Raw genomic sequence first — 24,669 nt, 5'->3', positions numbered from 1 at the left:
TCTCCACTGCTGCCAGCTTGGAGCATCACTACGCATGCGCCACTTGCAGGGTACACCCGGAAGCAGCGAGCATGTTGACTTCACAATGACAGCCAGGTATAGGCAGCATCTCTCATAATCTGAAGGCTTTTGGAAAAATGAATATATGATAACGCGAAAAAGTAGTTTCAGAAGACAAATTAACCCCTGCCTCTTAACCTCTGCAAAGATGGCCGCCGCTGTAAAGCTGCTTCACTCAGGCCGGCAGTGCTGGAGTTTTCACTGTATGTGCATGTCCGATCTCCAAGCGCGGAGGGCCTACAATTCTTAGGGGAAGGCAAAAGAATATTTATTAAGTGGGTGTGCTACAGTAACAAGTGGGCCAGGTTCTCTTAAAGAATGTAGAAGTGGTTACAGTGGGCACCCATACCATATAATTTTACCTGAGTCTTAAATGATCCATCACCTGGATTTGAATTTTAATGTTTATACTGGATAGATATATAATTATCAACTGTTTATTATATCCATTTGACCATTAGACCATAATTATAACATTAGACTTCTGCAAATGCAACCTCCCCAAACATTTAAAGGGGTATTTCCATCTCAGACATTTATGGCATATTTGTAGGACAGCTCGGGGGTCTGCACCTATCTCTAAAATGGGGCCCTAATAATCTGACCTGGTTGTGGTGGCTGGGATTATGAAAATAATTAAAAAGACAGCTGCAGCATTCTAACACTCATTCCCCCCCCCCCCCCGCGATCTCCTGAATGAGGCCCCCGCATTAGAGAGGTCGAAGGTATACCCCCTCCCCATACAGTTCTATGGGAGAGGCGGGGAGGCAGCTTTCGTGTCTCTTCGTCTCTCTCATAGAACTACATGGAGGAGGCATGTTGGCCGCAACGTCATGCTGCGGCCGACATGCCTCCTGCACGGGAGAGCCAGGCAGAGCCGTGGCCCCGTGCAGGAGATCGCGTGGGGGTCCCAGCATTCGGACCCCCCACGATCAGGGGATAAGTTGTTTTCGGCCGCAGATGGCCTTTAAGTATTTTATGGAATTAATCTGGAACAATTACTTATGCTGCCGTTCACAATGTGACATCACCAATTGACAGTTTTGCAATGTTCTCAATGAGTCATGCTGTGAATTAGTTTAATGGCAATGTACCGAATGGTAAGTTCAATGCCCATTGTGCCTCAACCCCAAAGGGAGGATTGTAAAACAATTCCAGTAAATCAGTGGCAAGGTTACAATGTCCTTCATCTGGTCTAGTTTAAAGGGTAAGTGCAAAACAGATGTAACTGGAATAAAGTTTCTTATGAGGAAGAAGTTGCATTAATGAAAGTAGACATGGAGTCCTTATGGAAATCAGTGGCTTCTCTCTATGAAAGTCCAGCAGTCTGAGGCTGTACGTTAGAATACGTCTCCGCAGTCTCAGAATGTTTACCTACATAGCTGTGTCAAGTTGATCTTTCTTCTTGCACTGCAAATAGAAACAAGGTGTTATGCGTTGTTCTAGTTGCGAAATTTCTTAACATTTCCAATTACATGATTTACACAACATGGTGGTTGATGGTATATAATAAACCACCAAATGGCTAGTAGATTATAGGGGAGATTTATCAAAATACATGACAAGAAACAGTGGAGCAGTTGCCCATAGCAACCAATCAGATTTAATTTTTCAAAGACTATTTTAAAAGTAAAATCTGATTGCTATGGCAAACTGCTCCTCTACACTACTCTTGATAAATCCCCCATAAGTGTTTACAAACACATAATTAGTAACACACACGCACACACGCACGCACGCACGGACGCGCGCGCCTCTTTACAGTTTACATTTTTCCTCCTCCAATACGGATCACTCAATCTTCTCAGTTCACTGATAAAATTCATACACAAGTCACGGAAGACAGGGATTCTTAGGTTTACTGAGAGATCAGGTTACAGCTGTTATCAATAGAAGCTGAAGAAAGCAGCTGCAAAAAGAGTGAGAAGAGACACAGGCACACAGTTATGCTGCTGCTTCTAATAAAGTTCACATTACGGAAACAGTTGGAATCTGCACAATTTGAAGGGGTTTCGTACTTTAATCAAACACCCATTGACTTGGAATATCTGCGACTATGTGTGTACAGAGTAAACTACATGCAGAAATGTCCTACGTGGAACCTAATCCCACCAGAAGAATCAGAAGCAGAATTCAACGCAAGTGTGCTGTAGGGTGGAATTCTCTATAGTGTGAATTGGGCCCTAAAAGAGAAAGAGGCAAGCAGAAAGTCCTCTTGTTTCTATGTGCTCTGCGGGGAAACAGGATAGGGGATAACTACCTGTTTGGGGACCTAAACATTGGGACCCACATTAATCATGAGAATGGAGGGAAGTCGTCCCCCAAGTGAATGTAGCGGGGGAGCACATGTTCGGTTACTGTTAAATTGTGTCTCTAAGGGACTTCAAACATAGCTGCGTTCAGTGCTGGTAATGTGCACTACATTCTTCTACTACAATCATTTGGGGGGGGGACAACTGTCTTTCTCCTGATCAGTGGAAGCCCCAACAGTCAGATCCCCACTGATCAGCTGTATATCCCGTATCCTATGGATTAGGAATAACTCATGGGATAATCCCTTTAACATTGGAAGAGTTGAAGTGGCAGTAAGGCGCACAAATGTCAAGAATACAGATGTCAAGAGCAGTGCAGTATATATTTCAGGCAAACTTAAGAAACGCTCAGCTAAGTAGTGCCCACAAGAACTGCTTACACCTCGTCCTATTTCTGTCACTTGGCACCATTTTTGTTTTTCATTGGTAGGCCATACTGGTAATATTGGACTATACAGCTCTGTGTGTCATCTCTTGGACCAACCTGTTTTAGAGGCTACAGGAATTTGATATATTAAACCATAAGAGACAGCATTTCCAGTACGCTCATGTTAACCCAATGATGATACATACCCCTGATCTCTATATTTCTATACTCCTGCTATTACTTTTCTACTTTAGAGCTGCACTATATGACTCCATACTATACAGTGGGTACACAGCTGTACCTTAGTCTCCTGTACAAACCAGATCCAAGATCCCATAAAGAAGAGGACATATAAAAGACCTGTGATACCCACAGTAAACAGCGGGAGAATGAATGGACTTTTACTGTATCTGTTGTACCTGCCTTTCTTATACATTTCAGGACCAAATGGCAGGGTAAAATTTCAGGGACAAAAATTATTTCTTGGAATGTATCCCAAATAAAAAAAATAAAAAATTTCTGGCATTCATCTGCTCTAATTAAAAAAATAGTTTTGGCTGCCAACTGGCACTACATACAGTACTATGTGAGCTGATCCACTTAGCTGCTGGTGGGTGCCACATAACTCATACAGGCAGCTGTGATGATCAATAACGATCCCAGAGGAGAGTTGAACATACGGTCATGATCCTGAGTCACAACAGACTTGAAGCTTTCAGTTTACACAAGGATGTAGGAGAGAAGTTTTCTTAGAACATTCCCTGCAAGACACAGCAAGCTGCGGGTACAAGGAAACAGAGCCAAGGGAATAAGTTCACCCGTAAGTAGGGCAAACACTGTGCACTTGGATACCGGATGGCTGTTCTCATGAGAGCCGATAGTGATTATATGTGTTGCTAAAATTAATCATTTAAAGTACATATGTACAGAGTAATCAATTTTAGTAAATTAAAAGGATCATAGGAGTTGAGCACAACAACCATATTCTGACATATTACAAGGCGGATGTGTCGCAGAAGTTTCTCATTTATCTAATTGGGACTTGCAGGAATCCATGGGGGACATTTATCAATGTTTGCTTACCGTGTTTCTCCGAAAATAGGACCGGGTCTTATATAAATTTTAGCCCCAAAAAACAAACTAGGGCAAATTTTCAGGGTAGGGCTTATTTATTTATGGTACGGTATACACATTGAACAAGATGGCGGTTCCACAGTATTTACCCCCCCCCCCCCCCCCATTATCATCATGTGATATGCGCGAGCTGTGTGTAAATGCCCCCCAACGTCCCTAACCCCCCCCCCCACCCCCGCCGGTTTATCAGCCCAGTGCTGCACCCCATAATCCCCACATCAGGGTACTGATCATTTGTCACCCGCAAGCGCAGCTTCTCTCCCCCCCCCCCCCTGCCAAATAATTATCAGCCACTGCGCTGTATCTATTCCTGTGCCCAGGCTGCAAATATTAAAAAGCAATCTTTAACTTACCTTTGTCCTCCGTTGCCCCGTTGCTAAGGAACCAGCCTCACTGTCCTCCGCTGTTCTCGCTGCGGTCCTGGTGTTGGGATGTCTCAGAGCCTTCAGCCTATCACCGGCCGCAGCGATGTCCCGCCTCGGCCGATGATAGGCTGAGCCAACTGTCATGTAAGAAGCCGGCCGGCTTACATCACAGTGGGCTCAGCCTATCATCGGCCGAGGTGGGACATCGCTGCGGCCGGTGATAGGCTGAAGGCTCTGTGACGTCCCAACACCAGGACCGCAGCGAGAGCAGCGGAGGACAGTGAGGCTGGTTCCTTAGCAACGGGGCAACGGAGGACAAAGGTAAGTTAAAGTTTGCTTTTTAATATTTGCAGCCCGGGCATTGTCTAGGTCAGTGGTCTTCAACCTGCGGACCTCCAGATGTTGCAAACCTGGAGGTCCACAGGTTGGAGACCACTGGTCTAGGTCTTATTATCGGGGTAGGGCTTATATTGCAGCCCACCCCGATAATCCGGCTAGGGCCTATTTTCGGGGTAGGTACTATTTTCGGGGAAAACAAAATTCCTATGTATTCCTATTCCTTATGTATTACAATTTTTTTGCTTATGTGCGACTTATTTATCAACTGCTTTCAGCCTGTTGATAAATATCTTTCACTTAAAGGGTACCTTTCATCAAAAAAATTTTGATATATTATAGTTTAATGTATGAAGAATAACTTTCCAATAGCATGTTATTAAAAAATATGCTTCTTTCTATTTAATTTTCCACTTTGAAAAAATGACCACTAGGGGTCTCCCTACCAGTCCTTTTTTATAGATTTCTGACTCCTGAAGGAGTCCTAAATCTCAGACTGCAGCCGGGACACAGACAAACTCACTGGCAGGGAGCAGTGCTGAGTTTGTCTGTGTTCCGGCTGAAGTCTGAGATTTAGGACTCCTTCATGTGGCAAAACTACAACTCCCAGCATGCACTGACAGACCATACATGCTGGGAGTTGTAGTTATGCAACAGCTGGTTGTAGTTATGCAATCATTGGTTGCGAAACAGTGAGCGTTTGTTACTTAACTCAGTGTTTCGCAACCAGTGTGCCTCCAGCTGTTGCAAAACTACAACTCCCAGTATGTACAGTCTCTCAGTGCATGCTAGGAGTTGTATTTTTGCAACAGCTGGAGGCACACTGGTTGCGAAACACTGGGTTAGGTAACAAACTCGGCTTCACAACCAATATGTCTCCAGCTGTTGCAAAACTGCAACAATCAGCATGCATTGACAGCCAAAGGGCATGCTGAGCGTTGTAGTTTTGCAACAGCTGGAGGCACACTGCTACAACTCCCAGCATGCCCTTTGGTTGTCTGTGCATGCTGGGAGTTGTAGTTATGCAACAGTGAATGCACACTTTTTCATTGTAAAAATGTGCCTCCAGCTGTTGCAAAACTACAATCCCCAGCATGCACAGACTACCAAAGGGCATGCTGGAAGTTGTAGTTGGAACGCCAGCTGTTTCAAAACCACAACTCCCAGCATGCCCTTGGGCTTTGCATGCTGTGAGTTGTTGTTAAGCAACAGTAGGAGGTGAACAGGACTCACCTCCTACTGTATCCTGCCGCTGCTGTATCCTGCCACAGGGACCGATCCTGCTGCTCCTGTCGCCCCCACCGATCCTGAGGGGACCCCTGCCGGACCAGGTCAAGGTAGGAGGCCGACGCCGATCTCCGCTCCGATCGCCGTCCCGATCACCGCCCAGCAGGTCGGTGATTGATCGGTCGTTCCGACCGATCAGTCACGTGATCGTGAGGCGGCACCCATGCCACCTCACTCCTGCTGGGTACGGGTGAATAGGGCTGTCTCGGACAGCCCCATTCACCCTTTTTTTTTTCAGGTCACCAGAGACCCAATTGACCCGGAATAGCGGAAAATTGCAGGTCTGAATTGACGCACGATTTGCCGCTATTGCCGACATGGGGGGTCTCAGGACCCCCCCCTGGGCGATATGCCGGGATGGCTGCTGATAGATGTCCGGAGATGCAGTGATCCAGGAATGCTGCGCCGCATGTCCTTAAGGGGTTAAAAAAACAACAAAAAAAACTGGTGCCAGAAAGTTACACACATATGTAAATTATGTCTATTTAACCCCTTAAGGACTGATCCATATGATGGCTTATTTTTTGCGCCACCAATTTTGCTTTGTAATTACGTCAGCCATTTTGCCCAAAAATCTACGGCAAAACGGAAAAAAAATCATTGTGAGACAAAATTGAAAAAAAACACGCTGTTTTGTAACTTTTGGGGGCTTCCGTTTCTACGTAGTACATTTTTCGGTAAAATTGACACCTTATCTTTATTCTGTAGGTCCATACGATTAAAATGATACCCTACTTATATAGGTTTGATTTTGTCGGACTTCTGGAAAAAATCATAACTACATGCAGGAAAATTAATATGTTTAAAATTGTCATCTTCTGACCCCTATAACTATTTTTTTGCGCATATGAGGCGGTATGAGGGCTAATTTTTTGCGCCGTGATCTGAAGTTTTTAGCGGTACCATTTTTGTATTGATAGGACTTATTGATCGCTTTTTATTCATTTTTTCATGATATAAAAAGTGGCCAAAATTTCACTATTTTGTACTTTGGAATTTTTTTGCGCGTACGCCATTGACCGAGCGGTTTAATTAATGATATATTTTTATAATTCGGACATTTCCGCACGCGGCGATACCATATATGTTCATTTTTATTTACACTGTTTTTTTTTTTTAATGGGAAAAGGGGGGTGATCAAACTTTTAATAGGGAAGGGGTGAAATGATCTTTATTAACACTTTTTTTTTCACTTTTTTTTGCAGTGTTATAGCTCCCATAGGGACCTATAACACTGCACACACTGATCTATTACATTGATCAGTGGTTTCTCATAGGAAACCAGTGATCGATGATTCTGCCGCTTGACTGCTTATGCCTGGATCTCAGGCACCGAGCAGTCATTCGGCGATCGGACAGCGAGGTGGCAGGTAGGGACCCTCCTGCTGTCCTGTAAGCTGTTCGGGATGCCGCGATTTCGCCGCGGCTATCTCGAACAGCCCACTGAGCTAACCGGCATACTTTCACTTTAGACGCGGCGTTCAACTTTGAACGCCACGTGTAAAGGGTTAATAGCACGCGGCACCGCGATCAATGCCACGCGCTGTTAGCCACAGGTCCCGGCCGTTGTTAGAGGCCAGGCCCGACCCCGACATGCCGTGGCCCCGCGTTATAGATCGGGAGCGGACACATAACGTTCCAATATGTCATGTGTCCTTAAGGAGTTTAAAATCTTAATCCTTCCAGTACTTATCAGCTGCTGTATGTCCCAGAGCAAGTTGTGTAGTTCTTTCCAGTCTAATAACAGTGCTCTCTGCTGCCATCTTTGTCTGTGTCAGGAACTGTCAGGGACAGGAATGTTTGCTATGGGGACTTGCTCCTACTCTGTACAGTTCCTGACACAGATAAAAGTGCATCTCAATTTCAGGGTCTTGGCAATCTTCTTATAGCCTAGGCCATCTTTATGTAGAGCAATTCTTTTTTTTTTTTTCTTCAGATGCTTAAAAGGTTATTTTACATGAGGTGCCATGTTAAGCTTCCAGTGACCAGTATTAGAGAGTGTGAGAGCGATAACACCAAATTTAAGACACCTGCTCCCCATTCACACCTGAGATCATGTAACACTAAACACTAATACGTCACATAACACCTAGGAGGTAGAGAAAAAAAAAAAAAACATACACATACATATGCTTTATACTCATCATTGCTTATTATAATCATATGTTTTTCAAGGTATTTCCTAACTTACCATGATACTGTCTCTCCGTGCAAACAATCCAAAGGCTATTATGAGGGCTCCAACCACCACTGCTGCTGCAATTGCCTCCACAGGAAGGGTGGGCTTCCGATCTGTTAAGGAGACATCCCATGTATATACTGTAGCATTATATTTGGATGAAACTGGCAAATTAACCAACTAGTAACCAAACTGACTAACCCCATACTTACCAGTACAACGCATCCCAACACCACTGCTGGTACACCCCTAAAATGGATGGATTGTGTAATTCACACAAATCAAGATCCATCCAAGGAAAATCATCATTAATGGTAGATTTGAATCAATATGGAAAATGTTTACCCAGAAAACCCCCAACTACAACTAAATAGAAGGATGGCTGTAAACTCTCGCAGGCCGGGCCTTCACTCCTCTTGTTTGAATAATCAGTGCATATTATATATCCATATATATAAAACACAATGGTCCTTATTTACTAAGAATGTTGTGTAGGTTTCTTTGTGGGTTTTAATTCCCTACAATTTATTTTCCACGGTATTTACTAAGGTTTCCCTACATTTTCCACTTTCCCTACATTTTGCTTTTTTTTTTTACACATGCTCTGATCTGTCGGGTTTTCCTCAGCTCAAATCCACCACATTTTATGTGGAAACCTTAGTAAATATGTTGGGTTTTTGTGAAAATGTCAGGAACACGCCCCTTTTCAGAGAACACGCCCCCTTTCCCCAGCGGTCACACCCCTTTTTTGTGTTTTCTTAGCAAAATGGAGAGGTAGTTGGGTTTTTTCAATTCTGGTGCAAAATCTGGCGCAGACAGAATTTCTGGCGCAATGCGACAGAATCTGGCGCACAACCCAACAAAACATGTCGGGTTTGCAATAGTAAATTAGGGCCATTGTGTGTGTGTATGTATGTATGTGTGTATGTTGCAGCATCACTTCAAAACAGCTGAAGATATTAACATGAAACTTGGCACACATGTTACATATATGTCAACAACATTGGATAGGTGATTTAACCCTTACCCACCCCCATTTGCCAGGGTCAGGGTTTTTGTTTAAAGTCCTATACAAGTCAATGGGAAATATATGTTACTGCATAACTTCCAAACGGCTGGAGATATTTCGATAATACTTGTTCACATGTTACTTATATGTCCACTCAAAATAGAGGATAGATAATTGAACACTTAATTACCCCATTTGTGAGGGTCAGGGTTTTTGTTTAAAGTCCCATGCAAATCTATGGGAAATGTATGTTCCCACATAACTTCCGTACGGCTGGAGATATTTCAATAATACCTATCAAAAGCTTCCTCCTTTGTTGATTTTCCTCCCCAGCAAGGAATAGGAAGGAAAAACCGGGCAACACCGGGTACTCAGCTAGTTGCAAATAAATTACAAATTGTCAAAAAAAATTTATTCCTATTTGTACCCTTTAAACTTGTGAACTGCGGCTTAATTTGTTGGCAGTAATAAATGTCATACAAGGACAAATTTAGGGCACATACACCCAGTTATATTACCAATCTACTTGGGGGTGACCAGGCCCTGCTGTGCATGAAAATCTTGAAAAGAGGTGCAATGTTATGAGTAAGTACTAGTTATGCAAGCATATTATTCAGCTATTTTAAGACAGCAGAAAATCCCATAAACGAGAGTTCTGTCCTATGGTCATCTTCTGTATATTAGAATTCATATATTAGGCTTGGTTCACACTGTGTTTGTGTGAGCGGCATAGGCCATATTCTAATTCGCGATATTTCGCGAATATATGGATGAATATTCGTAATATATTCGCTAAATTCGCATATTCGTATGCGAAAATTGGCACATACAAAAATTAGCATAAGCGAAAATTTGCATATGCGAAAATTTGTACGCCAGTCTCGCACAGTAGTATTAGAGCCTTCTTTACACACACAAGCTGGAAGTAGAGAGGGGTGATCACTGTGATGTGTACTGTGAAAAAAAAAAAAAAAAGAATTTGTGAATAAAATTCGCATTGTGAATATTCGCGAGCAACACTAGTGAACAATGATTAAAAATAATAAAAATTTTCATATCAATGGAAGCTAAAAACTAATTCTGCTGTATTCTATACAGCACAATCCATTTCCCATTAATTTGCAAGCTACACTGCTCAAAAGATAAATGGGAACACTAAGATAACCCATGGAGGTCTGGATATGTAGTCACACTCAAAATCAAAATGGAAAACCACACTACAGGCTGATCCAACGTTTATGTAATGTCCTTAAAACAAGTCAAAATGAGGCTCAGTAGTGTGTGTGTGGCCTCCACGTGCCCGTATGACCTCCCTACAACACCTGGGCATCCTCCTGATCAGGTGGTGGATGGTCTCCTGAGGGATGCCCTCCCAGACCTGGACTAAAGCATCCGCCAACTCCTGGACAGTCTGTGGTGCAACGTGGCGTTGGTGGATGGAGCGAGACATGATGTCCCAGATGTGCTCAATTGGATTCAGGTCTGGGGAACAGGTGGGCCAGTCCATAGCATCAATGTCTTCCTCTTGCAGGAACTGCTGGCACAATCCAGCCACATGCATTGTCTTGCATTAGGAGGATCCCAGAGCTACCCACACCAGCATATGGTCTCACAAGGGGTCTGAGGATCTCATCTCGGTACCTAATGGCGGCCAGGCTACCTCTGGCAAGCACATGGAGGGCTATGCGGCCCCCCAAAGAAATGCCACCCCACATTTGACCCACTGCCAACCCGGTCATGCTGGAGAATGTTGCAGACAGCAGGACGTTCTCCATGGCGTCTCCAGACTCTGTCAAGTGTGTCACATGTGCTCAGTGTGAGCCTGCTTTCATCTGTGAAGAGCACAGGTTGGTGTTTTCTGGCAAATGCCAAACATCCTGCACTGTGTTGGGCTGTAAGCACAACCCCCATCTGTGGACGTGAGGCCCTTATACCTCCCTCATGGAGTCTGTTTCTGACCGTTTGAGTGGACGCATGCGCATTTGTCGCCTGCTGGAGGTCATTTTGCAGGGCTCTGGCAGTGCTCCTCCTTGCACAAAGGCAGAGGTAGCGGTCCTGCTGCTGGGTTGTTGCCCTCCTACGGCCTCCTCCACGTCTCCTGATGTACTGGCCTGTCTCCTGGTAGCACCTCCATGCTCTGGACACTATACTGACAGACACAGCAAACCTTCTTGCCACAGCTCGCATTGATGTGCCATCCTGGATGAGCTGCACTACCTGAGCCACTTGTGTGGGTGGTAGACTCCGTCTCATGCTACCACTAGAGTGAAAGCACCGCCAGCATTCAAAAGTGACCAAAATATCAGCCAGGAAGCATAGGAACTGAGAAGTGGTCTGCGGTCACCACCTGCAGAACCACTCCTTTATTGGGGTTGTCTTGCTAATTGCCTATAATTTCCACCTGTTGTCTGTTCTATTTGCACAACAGCATGTGAAATTGATTGTCAATCAGTGGACAGTGTGATTTCACAGAAGTGTGATTGACTTGGAGTTACATTGTGTTGTTTAAGTGTTCCTTTTATTTTTTGAGCAGTGTATATGAAATTTTCTGCCAGTTGCAATAGTGCAAACTTCTAAGCAAACAGCATAAAAAAACTAAAACATAGTAAAAAGGAAACAGTGAAACAATGAATATAAAACACAGCCTGAATCTTGTCTTGGAATAGATTGCAACCTAACATAAAAAATGTGTTTAGAACCATTTCACTTAAGAAGTGAAAAACTCAATTTCCAGTCAATTTCCAGTCAAAGCTTAGGATGCATGCACACCACATTTTTGCTATACAGTTCCGTATACCGTTTCAAGTTAAAAACCATACGGAACTGTATAGAAAACCGTATGTCAAACGCATCATCCGGTTTAGTCCGTTTTGCGTCTTATACGGTTTTGTCCGCTTTTTTTCTCTTACCCAAAACCATAGACTACCACGTTTTTTGGTCCGGGTGAAAAACCGTATTAAACCGTATACGTTTTTTTTTTTAAACATGGGAGTCAATGGGAACCATACAGAACCGTGTGTGCATACGGTTCCATCCGGTTTGCACCATACTTCTTTTTAATTTGCACAGTTTTTTTTCTTGGAATTTCAATCAAACAAGTGAAAGTTTATTTAAAATGGAGTGAAAAGTTAAAAACGTATAGGTTTTTTTCTTAAAAACTGTATACAGTTTGAGAAATGATGTCCGGTTGCATCCGTTTTTTAACTGTATACAGGTTGAAATTTGTACACACATTGTGATACAGTTTAGTCAGGATTTGAGCAATCCGTTTTTCATCAAAAAAACGGAGCACAAAACGCAGAGCAAGGAGCACATTTCTTATGCCTGTAAAGGAACCCCCCCAACCAAACAAGGAACACTCCCGGCCACCAGCAAAACTGCATGGACAATGAGCACCCCCAAAGAGAAGAAAATAAGGTAATATACTTATAAATTATGCCTATTGATGTACATAATTGTTTTAGGGCTAATTACTACACCAGCTTGAGCATTTTTTAGATTTTACATTTAATGGCAGTAACACTTTAGTCACTGGTATATTTTAACGCCTTAAAGAGAACCAATCATTAGATTTTACCCCATATAACGCTTGGAAAAGAGTTATATAGGGTAAAATCTTCATCCTCACCATCCCTGGGGACGCTCCTGCCTGCGGGGATGGTGAAGATATGAACTTATAAACTAGTTCCTGCCGCGCCCGTAAGTAGTCCCCTCGGTGGGGAGCTCCTCTCATCTAGTCCCGTTTCTTCGGCCAGCAGCGACGCCCCCTCGGGTTGATTGATGGGCCGTGTCATCACTCTGCTCACTGAACAGACGGAGCAGAGCTATGACACGATCCGTCAATCAAGCCAAGGGGGCTGCCAGCCGAAGATACAGGTGAGAGGAGTTCCCCGCCCAGGGGACTACTTACGGGCATGGCTGGGACTAGTTTATAAGTTCATATCTTCACCATCCCCGCAGGCAGGAGCGTCCCCGGGGATGGTGAGGATAAAGATTTTTCCCTATATAACTCTTTACCAAGCATTATATAGTGTAAAATCTGATGATTGGTTTCCTTTATTGATGCAGGGTGTACATTTACACCCTGTGCCGGCAACAGGACTTTGAAGTGAGCTTAGAAGGTGAGCTCTCTTCAAAGCTGGACTGAACGTTAATGCTGAACAATGGTGATGATGCTGATGTCTAGCATTAACCCTTTAGATGAATGGCGGGATGTAAACTTGGTAAAAAAGCGTTGCCGGTTGGTTGGGGTGGCCGATTGGGAACTTCGCTGTGAAATTGCAGGGTCCTAAACAGTTAAGAAGATGGTCAGAGGGTCCTCATCTGTCTTTCTGCTGTTGGATCGAAGCTCTGAAAATACAGGCAGCCTCTGCAGCCTGTATAGGACGGAGAGATGATGACACTGATAAATGCTATGCAATAGCATAGCATGAACAGTGTTTGCAGTAGAAAGACTGCATGTTCTAGTCCCAAATTATTAAAATATAAAGTTAATAAAAAGGTATAAACATTAAAAATACCAGTCTAAAGGTGCTGATTTTTTACACCAAAAAAATACAATAGATAAACACAAATAAGAATCTATCAAAAAAAGTCCCATCAAAACAAAACTTTAAACAGATCATGGTGCACTGCTGTGTAAAAAATGAACTACCTCTCCTCCCCTCCCCCCCCCCCCAAAAAAAAGGTTAAATGCCTTTTTTTTTCAACCCATGAAAACATTGTTTTGCTTTCCTAATAGATTTTATGGTAAAAATTTGCAATGTTGTTACAAAGGACAATTGGTCCAGCATAAAACAAGCCCTCATATGGCCCTGTAGGTGGAAAATTGAAAGACTTAGGCTGGGTTCACACTGCAGAATCTCCAGGCAGAATTTCTGGCAGAGATCGAGCCAGCGCCGCTAGGACCAAGCGGACTGCATTGCTGCCCCCATAGACGGCAATGCATTTCTGGGTGGATCTTTTGGGAGATCTGCTCAGAAATGCATTGCCGTCTAGGGACGGCAATGCAGTCTGCACGGTCCTAGTGCCGCCGGTTTAATCTCCAGCAGAAATTCTGCCCGGAGATTCCGCAATGTGGACCCAGCCTTAGGGTGTATTCACACGGCAGAATTTTCGCTTGCGGAATTCTGCCTCAAATTAAAGCCCATTGACGTCTATGGGATTCTGCACTCCCATTCACACTTCTGAATATGTAATTCCGCAAGCGGAAATTCAGAAGTGTGAATGGGAGTGCGGAAACCCATAGAATTCTATGGTCTTTAATTTGAGGCGGAAATTCTGCCGTATGAATGGACCCTTAGAGCTTTTAAAAACTGAAGAGGAAATAATTAAAATGGAAAAATTAAAAATCACTGCATCCCTAAGGGGTTAAAGTCCATGGTACCTGCCATTAAAGGGGTTCTCCGGTGGAAAACTTTTTTTTTAATCAACTGATGCCAGAAAGTTAAACAGATTTGTAAATTACTTCTATTCAAAAATCTTAACCTTCCAGTACTTACTACAGAGGAAATTCTTTTCTTTTTTTTGGAACACAGAGCTCTCTGCTGACATCATGGCCACAGTGCTCTCTGTTGACACCTCTGTCCATTTTAAGAACTGTCCAGTGTAGGAGAAAATCCCCATAGAAAACATATGCTGCTCTGGACAGTTCCTAAAATGGACAGAGATGTCAGCAGAGAGCACTGTGGTCATGATGTCAGCAGAGAGCTCTGTGTTCCAAAAAGAAAAGAATTCCCTCTGTAGTATTCAGCAGCTAATAAGTACTGGAAGGTTAAGATTTTTTAATAGAAATCATTTAAAAATCAGTTTAACTTTCTGGCACCAGTTTTTTTTAAAGAAAAAAAAAAAAAAAAAAAAAGGTTTTCCACCGGAGTACCCCTTTAAGCCTAACTCAATATTTATTCCAAAGTAGTTAAACGATGGTAGCCCAGGCAGCCGTATGTCGGAGTTAACCATCAACAAGCTTAGAAACAGTAATGAACAACTAGGTGAGAGATTGTCAGTAAAGCTGAGAGCCGAACAGATTCCACATTCCACCATAGAATGAGAACATTGCAGTGTTTTACAGTTCACATCATAAAACAGACACAAGCATTTACCATAAATAAGACAGAAGAAAGCTGTGGAACAGTCTGTCACATACTGTCCACTATATAGTATTATACCGTGTTCCATGTTTCTAATTTTCTAGTGAAAATAATTGATTTCTATTAAAGGGGTACTCCAGTGCTAAGACATCTTATCCCCTATGTAAAGGATAGGGGATAAGATGCCTGATCGCGGGGGTCCCGCCGCTGGTATCACGGGGACGCCCCCTCTCTGTCACGCCCCCTCCCATAGGCTTGCATTGAGGGGGCGGCGCAAATGTATGGCGCAACCAGAAATTGATAAGAAAACTGCATTTTAGCAAATATTGAAAGGTTTCTTTTTTTTAATGCTGTACACTTTACAGTAAAATAGATCTATTTTCTTTATTTTGTGGGTCAATACAATTAAAATGATACCCATGATTACATACTTTTCTATTATTGTACAGCTGATTTATTTCCTCGCCTGGCTCTGGTATCATGGCATCCCGTCTGCGGCCACTGACTCTTCGCTTCTCAGAGCTGCAGATCACAATGAGGGGCATTCATCAACCCTTTTACCCGAGTTTTTCTGTGTAAATTTGTTGCAAAAAAGTCGCTACTGCGACACATGACTTTTCATGCGACAATCATCTATGCGAGCAAGAAGTTGGGAGTTGTAGTCCTGTAACAGCGGGAGCTGAGCGGCGCGGGCGAGAGACAAGGGGGGGATATCAGTGTCCCCGTGAGGGTAGCGGGGAGGCCGTATGAGGAGCCCGGGCGGCTGCATTGTAATGTCAGCCCGGGCTCATTACATATACCGGCGCCGCAGACTCCTAAATCCCCTGCTGTCATTTCACATTTCCCGCTGGGTCCTGTGATTGGCCAGGACCAGCAGCCAATCACAGGACCCGACCGGAACAGTGACATGATTAGGGGATATATTAGGTTAATATATATTAGGGTTCGTCAGCATACACCCCCCCCTCCCCCCACCGGCCTTCACCTGCGCTGTGCCCGACCGTAACCCCCCCGGCCTTCACCTGCGCTGTGCCCGCCCGTAACCCCCACCTGGCCTTCACCTGCGCTGTGCCCGTCCGCCGTAACCCCCCCGGCCTTCACCTGCAATGTGCCCGTCCGCCGTAACCCCCCCGGCCTTCACCTGCGCTGTGCCCAACCGCCGTAACCCCCTCCCCCCCCCCGGCCTTCACCTGCACTGTGCCCGGCCTCCGCTCCCACGTCTTCGGTTGCGCTGGCCTCCGCTCCCACGTCCCTCCGTCAGTGACGTCACTCGCAGGGCGCCCGGAGAGAAGGATCGTTGCGCTGGATGGGTGAGTGTGTGTGTCTGTCTCTATCTCTGTCTGTGTGTCTCTGTGTGTGTGTGACTGTGTGTGACTCTGTGAGTGTTTGTGTGTGTGACTGTCTGTGTGTGACTGTGTGTGTGTGACTCTCTGTGTGTGCGTGCCCGAGCTCCCTTTGCAGGACTACAACTCCCAGCATGCCCTTACGGTAAGGACATGCTCGGAGTTGTAGTTGTGCAGTGAAGGCGAATGACAAGCTTGTCCCCTGCCCCCAGCTGTAGGACTACAACTCCCAGCATGTCCTTACTGTAAGGGCATGCTGGGAGTTGTAGTCCTGCAGCTGGGGGTAGGGGACAAGCTTGTCACTTGCCCACACATCTCCTGCACCACACAACTACAACTCCCAGCATGTCCTTACTGTAAGGGCATGCTGGGAGTTGTAGTCGTGCGGGGCGGGAGATGTGCGAGCAGGTGATAATAAATGTAATAACCCATTTTTATTATTTTTTTATTCTCATTTCAGATCCGTGTATCCTGTGGACTCCTTCGGATTCGGTGGACTTCTTCGATGACCAGCGTTTTTCTTTGTTTGATTTTAATAAAATGGTTAACGAGGGCTTGTGGGGGAGTGTTTTTTGTAAGAATTTTTTTTTAAACCTGTTGTGTTTTTTCCTTACTTTACTTGACAGGCTTAGTTGTGGAAGCTGTCTTATAGACGCAGTCTATTACTAAGCTGGGCTTAGCGTTAGCCACAAAAACAGCTAGCGCTAACCCCCAATTAATACCCCGGTACCCAACGCCACAGGGGTGCCGGGAAGAGCCGGTACCAACAGGCCCGGAGCGTCAAAAATGGCGCTCCTGGGCCTAGGCGGTAACAGGCTGGCGTTATTTAGGCTGGGGAAGGCCAGTAACAATGGTCCTCGCCCACCCTGGTAACGTCAGGCTGTTACTGTTTGGTTGGTATTTGGCTGAGAATAAAAATAGGGGTCCCCCGCGATCTCGGCTGTGGCACCCCAGTCATCCGGTGCATAGAGCACTGCGGGGCGGAGGCTCGTGATATTATGGCCATGCCCCCTCAATGCAAGTCATGGCCACCACGCCCCCTCCCATAGACTTGCATTGAGGGGGCGAGGCCGTGACTTCACGAGCCTCCGGCGCTGAACCCAATGCTCTAAACGAATGCCAGGTGCAGCATAGAGATTGTGGGGGGCTCCAGCGGCGGGACCCCCGTGATCAGACATCTTATAAAATGTCTAGGGGCGGAGTACCACTTTAAGAACAAGAAGGCTTATGTTGGATGCACTGGATGTATTAAGAGGCTCAAGCCTCTTAATAAATTTGGCGCATCCCTCACAGTCTGTGCCAAACTTCTTAATCTACAACTATCAACTAAAGTAGATCTCACAACCATATTTCACATAAATATCTAGGCAAGTTATGTCAAATTCACCATGCCTTGTAAAACACATTACCTCCTGCACAGTACTACCCTTTGTTGGAACAGTTACAGGTGGTGTTAAAAGAAAAAAGTTGCAAATATTTGCGCAAAATGCGACTAGTGTACATGAGAAAAATGTTATACAGCATTAATAAATTTCCCCTTTTATATGAGAACCTGAATCTAGGCAATCTTACCTCCAACAATGAGCTCAAACACTCTTATGGTCTCGTCTCCATTGGGTAATAAAGCTACACATGTATAATTGGCAGAATCTGTCTTAACCGCTTTTTCAATCGTGAGCTTCAGAGTGTCACTGGCCATGTCCTGCGTGTAGCGGGAAGGTAATGTAAACATGCTGCCATTTTGTCTCCAAAACATTGCGGCTGCTGGGTTGGCTTTGAACCCACAGGTGATGTGGATGGTTTGACCCTCTTCCACAGTGATGTATGTATCTCCAGATAGCACAGGAGAAACTATTAAAAAAAAACATAAATTACATGTCTAAGAACCAATGAAGGTACAGCAAACTACAGCGAAGTATCTCAAAGGAAAGTATGTCTGCTGCTGAGGGAACTTCCATGGCTAGTTTTTCTTAGGAAAATGTGGTTGAAGGGCATAACCAAATTTTTTTTAATTGTACAATTTTTTTATTGTACAATTATCCAATTACTTAACCCCTTAAGGACACAGCCCATTTGGACCTTGAGGACACAAGAAAATTTCCATTTTCCAACTTAAAAAAAAAAGTTTAACTTTTATTTTTTATTTTTTTTGGGGGGGGGGGGGGGGATTGTTTTTACACAGTGCCATTAATGGTTAAAATGATAGGTACTCTTTATTCTGTAGCTCAGTGGGATTTAAACATTACAAAATTTCTATAGTTTTTCTATTGTTGTACTACTTTAATAAGAAGTCAAACTATTGAACAAAATCAGTATATTTAAAATTGTTCTCTTCTGACCCCTATAACTTTTTTTCCCTTCTTATATATGATTTTTTGATGAAATTTTTTTTTATGTTTGTGTCCTTCACTGTACAGCATCATTCACATAATATTTTAATAGATTGGACATTTATGCACGCGGCAATAGTAAGTATGTTGATTTATTTTTACTTTTAAGAAAAAACAATTTTTTTTTACCAGGACTGTTACAATTTTTTGGTTTTTCTTGTATGTTTTTGACACATAGGATAATGTGTATCACAGCATCCTTGGTTTAGGTTTTGTTTAATGTAGAGCTCCCGACCAACATTTTTTTCTCTGTCAATAATTTTTACTTTTTACTTTTTTTTTTTATAGGAAAAGAGATGAATTAATTTTTTTATTGGGGAGGGCTTATTTACTTTTATTAAAACTTTTTTTTATTTTTTACACTTTCATAGTCCTTACAAGGGACTATATATTGCTATCTTTAGATTGCAGATACTGATCAGAGCTATACATATGTATAGCACTGATCAGTGTTATCTGTGATCTACCTCTCTGGTCTGCTCAACGGCAGACCAGAGAAGAAGACCCCATGATGGCAGCAGGGGGCAGGTAAGGAGACTAACATAGTAGTTCCTAATATGTCTTGGAGTCTAATCTGACTATCTCAGCCATACAAATGCACACATTTTAGGGCCCATTCATAAGAAGCTATATAATCTGCAAATATATTTTAAAGATTAATGATACACTTCAGAATATAGAAGATCTTACAATTCTTCATTGTTTTGGAATCTACTAGACCAGAATAATTATGGAGACTTACAAAGAACACTCAGCTCCACAGACCGCTTAATGGTGGTGTCACGCTTCAATAGACAGGTAAAGCTCACTCCATTGTCTTCAATTGTCAGCGCTGGGATACACACATTACTGATGTTCACGCTGTTTTCAGATTGAATGTCCACTTGCTGGGTCCCACGGTACCAGATCAGGGTCTCATCATTAGTGTTGTTTACAACTTCACAGCGCAGGACTGTCGAATCATTAAGGGGGGCGGTAAACCGATTGTCATAAGATGCATTGTTCATTAAGAGTTGTATGGCTGCAAAGAACAAACATAGTATCATTAAAATACTGTGATACTGTATTATACAGAAATGATCAAGGCCATTCCCGTTTGCAAATAGTACTGCTTTTATGATGGCCAGTTACATCCATGTGATGGAGAAATGTTTTACATTCACCTTCTGGGCTTCCATTTTGCCAAAAAAGGGAATGGATCTAAACAGATATATTTGACTATAAAACTAATGAACATATTGATCACCATAAATACATTTTGATATTTTCATGGTCGGATCCCAAGTTGTCAATGTGTCATTATTGGAAGCAACCTTTTGTCTATTGCAAATACATTTTACCATGTCAAACTTTTTGCCATCAAAAGGATGATTTAGACTTTTCATCCAAAAGGAAAGATTGGTTTTACCTGACAATTTCTATATCAGGGGCATGTCTAAGGGCATTCATACCATTAAGGTAAAATAAGCTGCACCTATGGCGCCCTTGGACAGTGTATGACAAGCCATGGTTGGCCTAACCTCCTTTGCTATTGGGTATCAGGGACCTGTAGGACCTGCATTGTTAGCAAACCAGGAATTTATCACATAAACGTAAGCATTGCAATGAAAGTCATCATCAAGCCCTACTGTTCTGGATGTCAATATCAGGCACTATAATAGAAGGCCATTCTGATCCTTGCTATAGAGATCCTTCTCTGTTATGTATGCACTGGCCATGGCATTGTGGATTCATAGTTTGAGATAGAAAGTAAATTAGATCACAGGTGATTTTTCTTGATCTAGTCTTATTACAGCCAAGAGTATGTCAGGCTATAAACTGAATATGCTAACATTACAAATGAAAAGGCAGCATTACAGATTTTGTTGCCATTGTTTGAAACTTAAAGGGGTACTCCGCCCCTAGACATCTTATCCCCTATCCAAAGGATAGGGGATAAGATGTCAGATCGCCGGGGTCCCGCTGCTGGGGACCCCGGGGATTGCTGCTGCAGCACCCCACTATCATTACTGCGCAGAGCGAGATCGCTCTGCGCGTAATGACGGGCAATACAGGGGCCGGAGCCCCTCGTGACGTCACGGCCCGCCCCCGTCAATACAAGTCTATGGGAGTCAATACAAGCGCTCTGTGCAGTAATGATGGTGGGGTGCCGCAGCGGCGATCCCCGGGGTCCCCAGCAGCGGGACCGCGGCGATCTAACATCTTATCCCCTATCCTTTGGATAGGGGATGAGATGCCAGGGGTGGAGTACCCCTTTAAGAAAATTGACAGCTACATAACAGTGGAAATTCCCTTTAATATTTTCAGCTTGAGGTCTAAATAGTTCTAATAGTCAAAACGATGTCTTAGAGATAACAACATTTTTACCATAAAAACTCAGATTACACATTTACTAGGGTGGCTCCTCCAGGTAAACTGGCTCAGCAGTGCGGTGTTTATCGGAGTTGTTAAGCGAGATAAACGTGGATCACAGAGATTAGATTTGACATTACACTTTATAAATCTACTGTATATTCTCATTGGGGGATATTTATCAAAGTTGTCTATGTCCCGCATCAATATAGACCAAACTTCAGAAGGTTAGGTTGGTCTATTGTGCGCCTAATTTATCAAAAGTCGCACGGCTCTTGATAAATTCTTCACACGGACTTCGTTATCTATGCTTTAGACTATGTCGCTGAAAAGTCGCTTTTGATAAATTCAGCACCAATGCATTTTTCCGTCTAAAATAGACTAGAATGCATCATGTTCTAAAAATCCTCTAAAGCAAAAGTCGCAGAAAAGTCGCACATATTTAGACTGCGACTTTCTGTGCAACAAATTTAGACAGGAAAAAGACTGTCTAAATCCTTTGATAAATCTCCCCCATTATGTTGTATTTAGACAAGATTTCTTCAGACATCACTCACCTGTACTTTCAGGAAAGAGAGGCAAAAGTACAGCTAATAAGACTAGAGGATTCTTCATTCTTACTCGGAGCTGGTAGGGACAAAAGAGAATTTAATACTTCTATATGTGCTGCTTTGAATTATTGTCATTGTGTGTAAGAGATATCTGTATAGAAATATGTATCATATGTTTGGGAGAGAAAGAAAATATTAATGGCTTCATTCCATTAGTTATTTTTTTATATACAGGCAGAACTTGAAGCTACTGGGTCCGAATACAATGTAACCTGAGAGTTAGCATTCTGCTTGAGGACAGTGCCAAATGACTTGTGGAAACTTGTGTTTTTCTAATTCTGAATAACCCCATAAAATGGATATGCAAAGTAGCTGTTTACTAGAAAAGAAATAGCTTGCTCTATGGTTCCACCTTTTGTTGGTAGTATCCCTTAAAGTCAATGTATGGATTAATGAGAAGCGGCAACTATCCCAAAAATGAGCTGTCTACAGGTGGGTAACTCTTTCTTTAAAGAGAGATTACCTGACTCATATGGCTGCTACCTCTAAAAGGTGGCACCTGATCCGCAATACATTTAAACCTAAATTGTAACATTGTGCAGGTTCTCCTCATGCCCCTAAGACTGCTCTGAGGCATTCGCTTAAAAACATCTCTGAAAGTGAGATCTTGTTGTGGCATCGAGCACCAAATGTTAGCAACAAATCCTTTAAGACTGTGTCCACATCACATTTTGCCCCCCCGTGATCTTCAGAACGTGGCACTGACTCTTCCTGCTGCATGAAGAGGTGGGTTGGCGTGCACTCCATGCATTGTCTATGAGAGTGCTGGCAATACCCGAGTGCTGTCCACAACAAAATCTCATAACTGACTGCTGATGTATGTCTGCATAAAGAAGCACGGCACCATGAACTTTAATAGCTGAACGTAGTCAGCAAGTGATGGATGGCTGATTGGGGTATAGAAAAGAAGAATAACATTTTATATGCTATATAACAAAGACTATTTATAAAATAAACTATATAGCGACATTTCCCTTGCTACTGTATTTATGTAGAAAAGAAACCGGAACGTATCACTATTTGATAATCTTTCTACACAGTCTTGATATTCTGATAAGATATGGGGAGAAGAACAATCATAAACATGGCTGCTACTGAAAGTTCCATGAATAGCAAAGATTTCGGTGACCCTGTCTGGTTAGAGTTTGAAGTAATAGACAGGTATTTCCACAAAACGCCTGCAAACATTTCAAAATGTACAATAAGAAGTGGCTAAAACCATAAACAAGCAAAACAAATTTATGGTGTCAGTAGCATGTACAAAATTAAGAGAAATATTCGATAGATTAAGCCATTGTCACTTAGAGGTTAATTATTTTGACTAATATAGTAAATAAGCCTTAGCCTCAGCTTCAAAAGAAAAATATTAAACATTATTATTTATTAATTTATTAATTTATTAATAATGTTATGGTCCATACTATAGCTAAGATGGTGATGGCATTGTGAGGTTACAATTCTATCACAGTGAATTGGTTATTTCTAATTATTATAAATTAACTATGTATGAAGGAGTCAGATCTGGTGTCATTGCTTGGAAAAATAGATGTCCAAGCCCTGTAGGTAGCTGCTCTATCTAAAGCCGCACAAGCTAAACCTGGTCATAGACATAAGTGTTACAATCATTAATGATTATTACATTTGTAGTACCAAGTATGACTGGTTCTGTTGACCAATGTAAAACTTATGGAATCAAAATATTTATTTAGTTAGTGGTAAACCATAAAATCGTACAACACTAAAAAATACATGTTGGCTAACGCAGATGCATAACAATTCATACAATTGTTTAAATGACATTTTTTTTTCTTTACGACAATTCTTAAAAATTTTCAAAAACATTTTCATGGGCTGGAAATGATCTATTTGTGAAATTAATGCTTTTCAATCGCTGACATTTTTAAATTGTAAACATGATAAACACAACTTATAACCCAATCCATCTGCTATGATCAAGAGTTTCCATTAGACCTGATATTGGCCGTTGGGAGTTTTTTGTCAAAACTCAAAAGAACTTCAGAAAGTGCAGAATAAAACCACAGTTTTTCTATTTCAGTAGAAAAATTACCTAGTTTACAATAATATAGCAATGAACCCAGAGTGTTATATGTCTACAAATATCTTACTTTTGGTGATGATCCCAGAGAGCTTCCGTTGAGCTGTGTCTGTGAAGTGGAAATGTTTGTATTCTTGAGCCTGTTCATGTTCTCTTTAAATTGTTTATTGACGTCAGGGTCAATGCCTGAGAAGTTACAGGTCAAGGTCTACACTGTTTTATGGACTCTGAGTAAATATAAAACCACTTTCAAGAAAAAAGCTTTTGCATTGTTGAGTAAGGACAAATTTGTTGCTATTCTATTTAATGGCTTTGGGTGAGGTTCTTGAGTCACTGAGAAAGATTTCTGGAATCTAGAACAATTTCTGTGCCATTCACCCCTGTAAATCTGTAAAAGTTTGTGGAACTGGGAAATTGATTCCCTATTTTTTCAGATAATACAGCTGAGAAAACAATTTGACCATTTCTTTCCTGCAATCCAAAGTTAACGCTTATCAAAGTGTAAACTGTCTGTCGGAAAAGTCAAAATCTCTTGTCAATAGGCTAAAGGTGGTCATGCAACTCAGACATAAGTATCTTGATGGTGGAACAGTCATTGAATGAATGATTGTCTCTGTTAAATGATCATTATACCGATGCAGCCATATAAGTGTGAATCGGAAAATGGAAAAGGACCTCATTCATCCAGGCGCTGCCGGTTAGGTCATCAGGTGCACAAAATGATGCAATGTATACCTTTCAGACAATTCAAACGTATCCGACGCAATTGCACCAAGCCT

The 24,669-nt window shown here is 42.6% G+C and overlaps 1 protein-coding gene across 1 annotated transcript; it reads right to left on the bottom strand.

Moving 5' to 3' along the window:
- Positions 1-762: 762 nt before the first annotated feature.
- Positions 763-24,119, bottom strand: TMIGD1 (transmembrane and immunoglobulin domain containing 1). Its single transcript, XM_056560827.1, has 6 exons — positions 23,961-24,119; positions 21,781-21,850; positions 19,614-19,892; positions 18,054-18,332; positions 8,053-8,153; positions 763-1,470 (listed from the first exon to the last, which is right to left on the bottom strand). The coding sequence occupies exons 1-6, from the start codon at positions 24,036-24,038 to the stop codon at positions 1,435-1,437; spliced, it is 843 nt and encodes a 280-aa protein (XP_056416802.1). The 5' UTR covers positions 24,039-24,119; the 3' UTR covers positions 763-1,434.
- Between the last annotated feature and the right edge of the window lie 550 nt (positions 24,120-24,669).

The sequence above is a fragment of the Hyla sarda genome, chromosome 2 (assembly GCF_029499605.1).
Source record: "Hyla sarda isolate aHylSar1 chromosome 2, aHylSar1.hap1, whole genome shotgun sequence".
NCBI lineage: Eukaryota > Metazoa > Chordata > Amphibia > Anura > Hylidae > Hyla > Hyla sarda.
This window is presented reverse-complemented; position numbering and strand designations above follow the sequence as displayed.

Coding starts and splice junctions, on each gene's coding strand:
- TMIGD1 (XM_056560827.1), bottom strand. CDS start 24,038: ATGAACAGGCTCAAGAATACAAACATTTCCACTTCACAGACACAGCTC. Junction 19,893..21,780: donor TCTCTTTCCTGAAAGTACAG/GTGAGTGATGTC, acceptor TGTTCTTTGCAG/CCATACAACTCTTAATGAAC. Junction 18,333..19,613: donor TGTGGAGCTGAGTGTTCTTT/GTAAGTCTCCAT, acceptor TTTTTTTAATAG/TTTCTCCTGTGCTATCTGGA.